This window comes from Salmo trutta, chromosome 16 (genome assembly GCF_901001165.1).
Source record: "Salmo trutta chromosome 16, fSalTru1.1, whole genome shotgun sequence".
Taxonomy (NCBI): domain Eukaryota; kingdom Metazoa; phylum Chordata; class Actinopteri; order Salmoniformes; family Salmonidae; genus Salmo; species Salmo trutta.
In genome coordinates this window covers 15,371,520-15,383,913 of record NC_042972.1, presented here as the reverse complement: position 1 = coordinate 15,383,913, position 12,394 = coordinate 15,371,520, and the positions used below count along the sequence as shown (strand labels likewise).

General features: G+C 41.1%; 1 protein-coding gene and 1 non-coding gene across 8 annotated transcripts in view; both read left to right on the top strand.

The window, feature by feature from the left end:
• Positions 1-2,489: 2,489 nt before the first annotated feature.
• The window catches only part of LOC115150164 (eukaryotic translation initiation factor 4B), a 41,158-nt gene continuing 31,253 nt past the window's right edge, over positions 2,490-12,394 (top strand). For all 7 annotated transcript variants that reach the window (XM_029693150.1, XM_029693149.1, XM_029693154.1 and 4 more), the window contains exons 1-3: positions 2,490-2,559; positions 6,415-6,567; positions 6,797-7,002. In XM_029693150.1, the coding sequence (XP_029549010.1) occupies positions 2,547-2,559; positions 6,415-6,567; positions 6,797-7,002 (372 nt within the window). In that variant the 5' untranslated portion in view covers positions 2,490-2,546. The remainder of the gene's footprint in view (positions 2,560-6,414; positions 6,568-6,796; positions 7,003-12,394) is intronic.
• On the top strand, positions 9,348-9,483 carry LOC115151224 (small nucleolar RNA SNORA16B/SNORA16A family). Its single transcript, XR_003867241.1, has one exon. It is a non-coding gene; the product is annotated as a small nucleolar RNA SNORA16B/SNORA16A family (small nucleolar RNA).

Here is a 12,394-nt window from a genome sequence, read left to right as displayed (position 1 = left end):
GACAACACCCTGTCGTTCTCCACTAACATCAAGGCGGTGACCCGATCCTGTAGGTTTATGCTCTACAACATTCGCAGAGTGCGACCCTGCCTCACACAGGAAGCGGCGCAGGTCCTAGTCCAGGCACTTGTCATCTCCCGTCTGGATTACTGCAACTCGCTGTTGGCTGGGCTCCCTGCCTGTGCCATTAAACCCCTACAACTCATCCAGAACGCCGCAGCCCGTCTGGTGTTCAACCTTCCCAAGTTCTCTCACGTCCCCCCGCTCCTCCGCTCTCTCCACTGACTTCCAGTTGAAGCTCGCATCCGCTACAAGTCCATGGTGCTTGCCTACGGAGCTGTGAGGGGAACGGCACCTCCGTACCTTCAGGCTCTGATCAGGCCCTACACCCAAGCAAGGGCACTGCGTTCATCCACCTCTGGCCTGCTCGCCTCCCTACCTCTGAGGAAGCACAGTTCCCGCTCAGCCCAGTCAAAACTGTTCACTGCTCTGGCACCCCAATGGTGGAACAAGCTCCCTCACGACGCCAGGACAGCGGAGTCAATTACCACCTTCCGGAGACACCTGAAACCCCACCTCTTTAAGGAATACCTGGGATAGGATAAAGTAATCCTTCTAACCCCCCCCCCCTCCCAAAAGATTTAGATGCACTATTGTAAAGTGGTTGTTCCACTGGATATCATAAGGTGAATGCACCAATTTGTAAGTCGCTCTGGATAAGAGCGTCTGCTAAATGACTTAAATGTAAATGTAAATGTAAGATCGTCAAGGACTCCGTCACCCGAGCCACGGACTATTCACTCCGTTACCATCTGGCAAATGGTATCGGAGCATCAGGTCTACCACCAGGCAATCAGACTGTTGAACAGCTAACTTTAGCTGTCTACCTGCCCAGACCTGCACCTTAGATAATATTTGGGTAAGACTTTCAATGAAACATAATGCATTATACAGCATTATACATGTACCCATAACGCACTATGATATAGTAATAATTCAGTATAAGTTTAGTTATAGACACATAAAGACTCATAAACCCATACCCCCGAGTGGCACAGTGGTCTAAAGCACTGCATCTCAGCACTAGAGGCTTCACTACAGACCCTGGTTTCGATTCCAGGCTGTATCACAACCGGCTGTGATTGGGAGTCCCATAGGGCAGTGCACAATTGTCCCAGCGTCGTTTAAGTTAGGGTTTGGCGGGTGTAGGCCATCATTGTAAATAAGAATTTATTCTTAACTGACTTGCCTAGTTAAATAAAGATTAAATAAATAAAAAAAATACTGCTGATGCATTATAGTCATAATCACATAATGTATAGCAACATATGTAGCGCTTCATAATTGCTGGTCACTTTTTCCTCAAGGTTCATACAGCATTATAATGACCGTCAATGTGATGCATTTCTAACCTTTTTGTCAATGAGCAGCACATCATTATTACTGCATCCTAATCTTTGTTTTGGTGTGTTAAAGCATACTTATGAGCCACAATAAAGTAATATTCTTCTGAGTAAATGACCTCTCTACCTCTGTAGCCTGCTCTTGTTCACCAGTAGCAGTTACCAGACACGGTCTACTAGGTGGTTGGTAAAGCCTCAGTTACGGAGAAAGGCAAGACTGCCTTTTCCTATTGTGCACCAGAGGCATGGAACAGTCTGCAAAATGTGGCATGGAACTTCACCTAGATGTACTAGTGCCCCTTAGTGAGTTTAAAACTCTGGCCTAAAACTATGTTCAGGAGGAGTGTAAATGTTTCCTGTAGGCTGGATCAGCTCTTGATAACGTGTTGTTGTATGTTTTTTTCCCTGGTTAAATTAGCTGTTACTGTACAGTTCTAAAGTTGCCATTGTATGTTTTCGTGAAATGTCAGGACTTTTTGGAGGGTAAAAATGTTTGACCGTTAAAAATGCTATTTTCCCAAACCCCTAACCCTAACCGTAACATTTATCCTAAACCTAACCCTAACCCCAAAAACCCTAACCTTAACCCTAGCCCTAACATTAACCTTAACACCAAAACCCTAAATCAAACCCCTTAAGCTTAAAATAGCATTTGAACAAATTCAGGACCTGAAAAAAGTCTTAAATGTTAGGACTTTTGGGGTCTGGATAATGTAGGAAAACACATGCGCACACACACACACACACTGTCAACACTGCTGTTCTATTTATATACTATTTTATTCAACTGCAACACCAAGACATTATCCACTTCCTATTTGTAAATACAGTCATACTTGACATATCAAGTTCGTAATTTATGCTGGAACTAGCTATATATGCAATTGTGACCACATCAGTTTTACTACTATGCATACTACTTTCTTATACTATTTGTTTTTTTTATACAAAAGGTATTCAAATCTATTTGAAATGCCTGAAATTGGTCTCTAGCTAAACACCATAATATAATATTATTAATAGAAAATAGTAGACAGCAAGAGCAAGGCTGGAGGGATTTGAGGCTCGCGACCAGATGCGCGTTCTCGATTATAAACCTCTGACGCCTTCATCCGGGAATCTGGTACGAACTCGCTCTCCAACATGGCGGCGCCAGGTGAGGTTTATGTGGGTGAACGAGCTAGGTCGGTTGGGAGATTTCAGAGGGTATTAGCGCGACACAATTTAGCAAATATCGTTTGACGAGTGTCTGCAGCTTGTCGTGTCAATCATTGTCGGTGTCCTATGTGTATAGTTTCATCAAATTACTGTTTCTCAGGGATAAAGACGCCGCTGCCGGCGAAGGGATCTAGCTTGCTAACGTCGTTAGCTTCGCGAGGCAGCTATTTGCTCAGAGTTTAATAATTTCTTCCCGGTGTTTTTCATTGAGTGATATGTTACGGGTATTGCGTTGACTTTAGAGTGTGCCTTTGGATTGTATCAGACATTTAAGTAGGTCGTCATGTTATTCATAAGCAACTGACACATTGTGTCTAGGTAGTCGACGATTTACTGTGGCACTAAGACAAGCAAGCGCATTTCTTGTAGGAGGGTCTGGTTCAGTGGCATGGGGTTCTCAAGGAATTTCCCACGTGCGGATTTTGGTAACCGATGGGTGAAGCAGGACAGTTGCTGGACGCGTCCTATCGCAGGCCTCCCCTCAAATGTTAGCAGGCTGGCGTATTTAATGATGTCAGCCACATGCCACTAGCATAGGCCTTAAAGTATTCCCGGTAAGCAGTCCTTTGCTGACGAAGCCAGTGGATGTAATGACAATGGCTAGCTAAGCAACTAGCTAGCTCGTTAGCGCACTAATATACCAGTGGTAGCTTCAGCTGTATTGACCGCTAACGTTAGTTAGCTAGGTACCATCCAGTTGTTTCGAAATTATTGGTTAGTGTTAGTTAGTTTTGGCAATATGGCTACATTGACAAAATAACTATAGCTACATTGGCAAGAATGACTCATTGGCCATTTCCACAGTTTGGTTTCACGTAATTCATAATGATTCACCACGTGGAAGGACTACTTTGCACCTAGGCCTAACTTACACGCTGTTTGCTAGGATAATTAAATATAGTAGCTTGTTCTACAGTGTGCGTGAATGGTATTGTTCTCGCTCACTACACGACTACCATCACCATTCATTGTAAACAGTGTGTGTGACCCACTGACAAGACACCAATTGTAAACAGGCCGTGTGTGTGATGCTCTGTAGTGTGTGAAAAGAATGCCCTGACAGCTGGGATTTTCACAATGAAGCCGCCAGCCCTCTTTGTTTTTCCCAGTCTGCTTCAAACCAAAACAAACCGACCAAACCTGCTCCATCAGAAGACGTGGGTCTCATTGAAACCAGTAGTCAACCAATTTAGTCAAAATAACAAATTTAATGTCTGTCACACACACCTAAAGTGTTGCCCTTGAAGAAACAACCGAACTCTCTGTTGCTGAAAATAGGATAAACTGTAAAAGCACTTATCAGTGATGCACAATTTTGTTATGGAGCATTTCAATATAGTGGCAGTTAATGAGGTGAGAGAGACCACTCCCTGTTTTAGAAGCAGGTTGGCATTCATGGGGATGACTCATGTACTGGAGGCAGCTTTGCAGGGTAGTCACTAGCTGGCCTTAACCACACTGCTAACCTTATGCCATAACTTTTTAAATTAAGACCAAAAAGCACATTTTTGTTTACATTAATTTTTATGATATGTAGCCAGCTTTCACTTTGCAGCTGGCCAATGTAGTGGTAATCTCATCTCTGCCTCCAGTACAAGATTAATCTCAATAAATGTCATCCTGCAGTTTAGAATGGGTCAGTGGGGCCAAGGCTCATCTGGCTGGCTTTGGCCCCACATACTATGAAGACCTATTAGACAGACACACTGTTTCATTATCATGGTTTGCACGTCACTGCGCCTTTATCTGACACGATGCTGGACTGGAGCACTTCACAACAGTGAGAAATTACTATTTGTTCGCATGCAGCTGTTGGCATAAAGGACGGATTGAGGCCTTTCCTAAACCAATGCGCTTGTTTTGCCTTCGTCAGAGAATGTCAATGGCAGTGTGAAAATGACGCAACATAGTTTCAGGCATTTCCACTAGCTCGGTATAGACACTTTCATTGGTTTCCAACGCAATGCAGGACTGCCTGGAGGTAGAGGGCTGCACTCCTGCGGAATGCCAACAGAACCTGCTGGCCCCAATAGAGATCATAGCAGCCAATCAGCATTTTTCATGCTGGGGTTGGGAGCTGGCAGTCTGACTATTTTGGGATGAAAATATTTGTTGTCTCGCAGATTTGAAAATGTCTGTCTTTCTGCTTTTTTATGCATTAACCTGCCTACTGTATTAAAAACACCTATTTGTTGCATTATTCACATAGTCAGATTTCGCTGCTTTAAGTTCAGTAGCCTGTCTCTCCTCCAAGTTAGGTGTGCAAGATCAAGTGTGTCTGTATATGTGTGGTCTCAATTAAATAGAGTAGGCTGCCTATGCATTGGAGAATCAGGTGGCAGTTATCTTCCCAAGGAATTTTTATGAAATACTATTAGACAATAGTTTACTACAGTTTCTGTAAATAAATAATAATGGTAAGAAGTGGAGGGCGCTCAACAGACTTAAGTCGAGGTGCTATCCAACAAATAGATTATTGAAAAGACACAAAGCAAGCGTAGGCTAAATATTGTGAGCGGATATTGCCTGTTCATTTTCTCTAAATATTGTTTGCCCATTTATTTGTCTCTGCCTGCAAATCGTCCTCCTAAAAGATAGGATATGTCCTATATGCAAAACGTAGCTAAAGAGAAAGTGCAACTGTCCTCTCAACATTCTTGCTACTTCAAGTTCAGTATCCATACGTGGAGATCAGGTGCATGTGTGGTCTCAATTCAAGACTAGGTATGTTTCGAAATACAGACGGTATGATTTTCAATACTGTTTTTTTTTTTTTGTGGGGGTGTTGTGTGCAACTCAACTGCTTATAAACTAATTTTAAGAAATCTAAGATGTTAAATTATACCGAGCTCCAGCTATGCATTTGGTTTGCTATCTTGCTAGCTAAGTGGCTAGATATCAAGCTTCTTGGTTACAGCAGAGACATTCTATCCCCTCCTGGATCAAGATCCCTGTTGCCTAAATTGTTTTGTACATCCAAACATTTTATCCCCCCCTATACCCCACTATGGTAAAGAGACTATGAAAATCTGCATACCGCCCAACCCTAGTAGGCTATAGCCTATGCATGGGCGGCAAAGCACATGGCCGTTATCTTTACAAGGATATTGACTTCCGAAATATGATTAGGCTATAGTTTACTACATTGCTTAGAAATAAATATTTATCACCCATATTTGTCTGTCTGAAAATAGTCTCACTCCTAAAACATATCTCAAGAGAAAGTGCACGTCTCTCCACCTCTGCTCTCTTCAAACTACGTCTAGCCTGTTTGATTATCGGCCAGTAATACCGAAAGCCTAATAATGGGACACGTGACAATCTCTGGCAATTTAACCTATCTCTTGGGTTATTTTTGTGGATTTTGATATTGCCTGTAGGGCGCAAAATTGCTTGCACCATGGCTGGCAAGTGAGCTGTCACATACGCCTAAAATAACATTGAAGGACTGTGGTTGGGTTCGGACCTGTTGCGCTTGGGAGTAGAACAGAAATCCAGCAGAGTGCGGTATGAATAAATCCATCTCTCGAAGACCTCTACCTCGAGTCTAGTAGTTACAAATCAAGTTAAATGGACCGCTTGTAGTGGGCTATGACTTCGTAATTACATCAGTCAAAATGTCTTCCAAATGTACCCTCTATCTCTTACGTAAGAGACTGGCAACCATGCTAATCCAGACCCCTTAGATTGGAAACTAGGGACTAGTGGTTGTTTTTGGACAGTTTACCTCTGTACATGACATTTCCCTTCAATGTGTCATGCAGCCCACTGATCTCCCTCTCTCCCTCTCCAGCTAAGAAGAAGGGGAATAAGAAGGGGAAGACCCTGACCCTCACTGACTTCCTGGCAGAGGACAATGGGAGTGGAGGCAATGCTCCACCACCGCAACCTAGCTACGCCAAGTCCACCAGCTGGGCCGACGAGACGGATGACCTGGAGGGAGATGGTGAGACACACAACATGAGATCTCATATGGGGGCTCATCCAAAGCTGCAAACTTACCAGGGTTTCAACGTTCACTAGGGTGCAATGCTAACTATGCAGATCAGTGAAATGTAGCATTGGGAATCATGTCTTGTTGTTCCACAGTACATTTCTATCTGTTTTCGGTAACGTTGCACCTGTCCATGGAAAAACATATCCCTCTTCCTTACTCTTCCCACTCTTTCTCTCAGTGTCCACCTCCTGGCACTCAGGGGAGGACAGTTACCGGGCCCCGGCCATAGATCGCAACATCCTGCCCACGGCGCCACGGTCGGCCCGCGAGCCCAATGTGGACCGGTCACGCCTCCCCCGCAGCCCCCCCTACACCGCCTTCCTGGGCAACCTGCCCTACGACGTCTCCGAGGAATCTATCATGGACTTCTTCCGGGGCCTAGCGGTACGTACTAGATCCTGTCAGAACGGAAACTGTGTTAACAAAATCTGTGTTTTCAGTAGGCACAACATGGTGCAGAAATGCTTTGCAGTCCTACCTGTACATGTCTACGTTATGCCGACTCAATGTGACTCTGGTGTGGGAAGGATACCGCACACTTTTTGACTTGTGTATTATTATTTATATATATATATATCTATATATATCTATATATATATATATATATATATATATATATATATATATATATATATATATATATCTTTAACTAGGCAAGTCAGTTATGAACAAATTCTTATTTACAATGACGGCCTACCCCAGCCAAATCCGGACGATGCTGGGCCAATTGTGCGCTGCCATGTGGGACAGCCCGGATTCGAACCAGGGACTGTAGCAATGCCTCTTGCATTGAGGTTAGGGCAGGGCGGTATAACGTATTTTATGATATACTGGTATTAATGCAGAGACCGGTTTGGGTTTTTACTTTACCTTCTATACCGGCATTTCAATGTTTGGTTTGTTAAATGTGATACGCCATGTGTAATGTCACTTTTTATAGTTCACTTTACTACTTGAGTCATCTTTCTCTCCGTGCCACTTTCCACAATCTAGCCAAGCCCCCTGTCACTCAAGGAGCGTATTTGATGTTCCTCAACCACGACACTTGTGTTCAGTCTGCATGGTCAATGCAGCACATGCAACAATGTTGACAACAGTGCTGTTTTCACTTTGCTTCTTAATATTAATCGACTAGTGTTCTATAATGACACTATTAGTTTGTCTTTCTTACAACAGCAAACAGCTAGTTTGTCTTTTCTTAGCAAGTTTCCCTGTCTTGAGACACTAAATGTTAGCTGCTAATAGCTAGCTAGCTAGCTAATAAATGTGCTGAGTAAGAGCAAACGTAACTAGCTAATACAGCCTGATAATACCAGTGATGGTGTAGACCTAAATCAGCATGTTTGTTCAACAGTATCTTCTAAATCAGAGGAATATGAAAAGCAAGAATATGTTAGCTACATGAAGTAGCTAAGAGAGAACATGCAATGTAGCCAAAGCTTATAGGTTCTCCTAGGAAACACTTATCAACATTTTAGTTCCTAGCCTGTCACAATAACTCCTCCCTGGCATTTTAATTTGTTGTCATATCAAACACTGTATTCAAAGTGCCCACTATTATATTCTAACCATAGAACAGTCATTCTATTTCCATGATTCCAACCGTTTTGCTCTAATTCATAAGTGCAATTGCAACGTTTGGTTAAAAATAAGTCTGAGATAATTTGCCCATATCATGCAGCCCTGTGTGGCAGTGCGGAAATTCAAAATTGAGCACTAGTGTAAAGTACTTAAGTAAAAATACTTGAAAGTACTACTTAAAACGTTTTTTTTGGTATCTGTACTTTACTGTTTATTTTTGACAACTTTTACTTCACTACATTCCTAAGTAAAATACTGTACTTTTTACTCCATACATTTTCCCTGACACCTAAAAGTACTTGTTACATTTTGAATGCTTAGCAGGCAGGAAAGTTGTCCAATTCACACACTTGTTAAGAGAACATCCCTGGTCATCTACTGCCTCTGATCTGGAGGACTCGCTAAACACGCATGCTTTGTTTGTAAATTAGGTGTGTTGGAGTGTGCCCCTGGCTATCCATTAAATAAATATGGTGGCATCTGGTTTGCTTATTATAAGGAATTTGAAATGATTTATGCTTTTACTTTTGATACTCAAGTACATTTTATCAATTACATTTACTTTTGACACTTACATTTATGTCATTTAGCAGACGTTCTTATCCAGACAGAGCGACTTACAAATTGGTGCATTCACCTTATGATATCCAGTGGAACAACCACTTAAGGATATTTAAAACCAAATACTTTTAGACTTTTAAGTAGTATTTTAGTGGGATGACTTTTACTTGAGTAATTTTCTGTTAACGTATCTTTACTTTTACTGAAGTATGACAATTTGGTACTTTGAGTACAGAAATGATAGAAGTGCTGAAATTTGTTTTGGTTGAATTGAACAGTATAAAACAGAATGAAGACTCATTGAAATCACTTAGAATGTGTGTGTTGCCACCCTAGGATCACTCACTACTCAAAAAGCAAATGTACAACTTCTATTATTCAAAAACAAAAAAATAGTCAAATATCATCCAAATGTAAAAAAAATACCGTGATTATAATATTTGGGCCATATCGCCCAGCCCTAATTGAGATTATAAGGGTTTGCACTAAAAACAAATCTATTAGACTCTTTACCAAACTTAGTTTTTGCTGACCAGCCTCGTTATCTTCAGAATTATACACCTATTGAACCTGCCAACAGTGAGCCTCTTGGCACCAATCGAAGCCGTTGCTGTTCTCTTGTAGCAGATACGGTCAAATGGATGCCAAAAACAACACTTTCACCGACAGTCGCTGTGCAGTTTGACAATAACTGACTCAGCAACATTAAGGGGAAGGACACTTGATGCTAAATTGTGCCTAGAAAACGTGTGATGTGTATTTCTTGGCCGTCATTGTGATTTATTTGACAGATCTAGTAAGTGTTATCAGGATTCTAATTTGATTTGCCTCCCAATGATCGCTGCTGAAAAGTTTTCTGTTTTAAAGGAGACATGAGAAACTGAATGTCTGTGGTTGTGTTGATGCTTGTGGTTAGCTATTTATACACCAGTTGTTTGTATTCCTGTTAGGGATGCACATTTTGGTCAATTTCGCTGCCGACTAACCGACCCCTCATTAACTGGTCAACAAACATTTTCCCCCCAAACAGTAAAATGAGTTGACCAACAGAAAATACTATGCATGTATACAAGGAGCGGACATTTTTCATTAAGAGCTGGAAACATGCAACAATAGCAAACCTGTCATTTCAGTCGAAAGGCTATAGTTTATTATTGAACATGCAACTCCTGTAATGAAGGAGCCAATAAAAAGTAATTTTTGAACATTTGCCCAAGTTCAATTCGTGGGAAATCGCTGTTCTAAACAGCGCACTTAAAGCAATCAGTTACATATGTGATAGACAAATCTCAGTTAGAAACTTAGAGAAGGGGAATCTTATCGTAATGACTAGGATGGGTTGCTAATATGAGCATTGTGCCTTTGGCTTATGGACAATGAAAGAAAGTTGATACAGAACGTCTCTTCTGTTCTATTGGTTTTTGTATCTTCATAAAATAATTGCCTCCACTTTCTATGGTTGGATTTTTTCTAGGTTACTTTGAAGCAAGGTAATACATGCCTCATTATTTAAAGTTAAACGTTTGGGTTTCAAACAGTTATACTCCTTCAAGCTCACATTGCAAAGTGGTGTGACCGTTGATATAGCCTATGCACTCATGCTGTAATTACGAGTTGATTGCTGTAATTACAAGTTAATTGTGGCTATAAAACAGTTAACCTCTCTCGGGTATCGTCCCACCTAGTCAACAGCCAGTGGAATCGAGTGGCGCGATATTCAAAAACCTTAAATGCTATAACTTCAATTTCTCAAACATATGTCTATTTTACACCATTTTAAAGACAAGACTCTCGTTAATCTAACCACATTGTCCGATTTCAAAAAGGCTTTACAATGAAAGCAAAACATTAGATTATGTCAGGAGAGTACCCAGACAGAAATAATCACACACCCATTTTTCAAGCTAGCATATAATGTCACAAAAACCACAGCTAAATGCAGCACTAACCTTTGATCTTCATCAGATGACACTCCTAGGACATTATGTTATACAATACATGCATGTTTTGTTCAATCAAGTTCATATTTATATAAAAAAACAGCTTTTCACATTAGCGTGTGACGTTCAGAACTAGCAAACATACCGAAAACTTCCGGTGAATTTACTAAATTACTCACGATAAACGTTCACAAAAAAACATAACAATTATTTTAAAAATTATAGATACAGAACTCCTTTATGCAATCGCGGTGTCAGATTTTAAAATAGCTTTTCGGCAAAAGCACATTTTGCAATATTCTGAGTAGATAGCTCGCCATCACGGGCTAGCTAATTTGACACCCACCAAGTTTGGCGTTCACTAAACTCAGAATTACTATAAGAAAAATTGGATTACCTTTGCTGTTCTTCGTCAGAATGCACTCCCAGGACTTCTACTTCATCCACAAATGTTGTTTTGGTTCAAAATAATCCATAGTTATGTTCAAATATCCTCTGTTGTCCGTGCGTTCAGGTCCCTATCCGAACGGTGACGCGCGGACGCATGTCGTGACAAAAAATGTCAAAATATTCCATTATCGTACTTCGAAGCATGTCAAACGCTGTTTAAAATCAATTTTTATGCAATTTTTCTCGTAAAGTAGCGATAATATTCCGACCGGGAGACTTGTTTTCGTTCAAAGAAGAAAATGGACTCTTCACGCGCCAAATGCGCTACTGTTTTTCAGCCAGGGACTGCAGAGTCATCATTCCCCGTTCTGGCGCCTTCTGAGAGCCTATGGGAGCCTTAGAAAATGTCACGTTACAGCAGAGATCCTCTATTTTCCATAAAGAGACTATAAAAGGCCAAGAAATGGTCAGAGAGGGCACTTCCTGTATGCAATCTTCGCAGGTTTTGGCCTGCCATATGAGTTCTGTTATACTCACAGACACCATTCAAACAGTTTTAGAAACTTTAGGGTGTTTTCTATCCAAATCAAACAATTATATGCATATTCTAGTTTATGGGCAGGGGTAATAACCAGATTAAATCGGGTACGTTTTTTTATCCGGATGTGAAAATACTGCCCCCTACCCTAGAGAGGTTAACACACGATTGCATTTAGAATTGTTATTTGTTGTGCAATGACTGGGCTTACAAAAGCACATGCTCTCGTGCTGCCTGACAGGCAATATCCTAGTTTGAGGAGCAGAATAGCCTATGTATGCTGAACGTGTGTGATAAGATGCTTAACTTCTTGCATCTAGCCAATGGAACAGCAGGGCGCGAAATTCAAAACATCAAAAATCTAATAATTTAAATTTCTCAAACATATAACTATTTTACACAATTTTAAAGATCCACTTCTCCTGAGTCCAACCACGTTGTCCGATTTTCAAAAAGGCTTTACAGTGAAAGCAAAACATTAGATTATGTTAGGACACCACCTAAAACAAGAAAAGCCACACAGCCATTTTCCTAGCAAGGAGGTGTGTCACAAAAACCTAAAATCCAGCTAAAATGAGGCACTAACCTTTGATGATCTTCATCAGATGACACCCCTAGGACATCATGTTACACAATACATGTATGTTTTGTTAGATCAAGTTTATATTTATATCCAAAAACAGCATTTTACATTGGCGCGTGATGTTCAGAAAATGATTAGCCTTCAAAACCTCCGGTGAATGACCACAATGTGCACATTCATTTA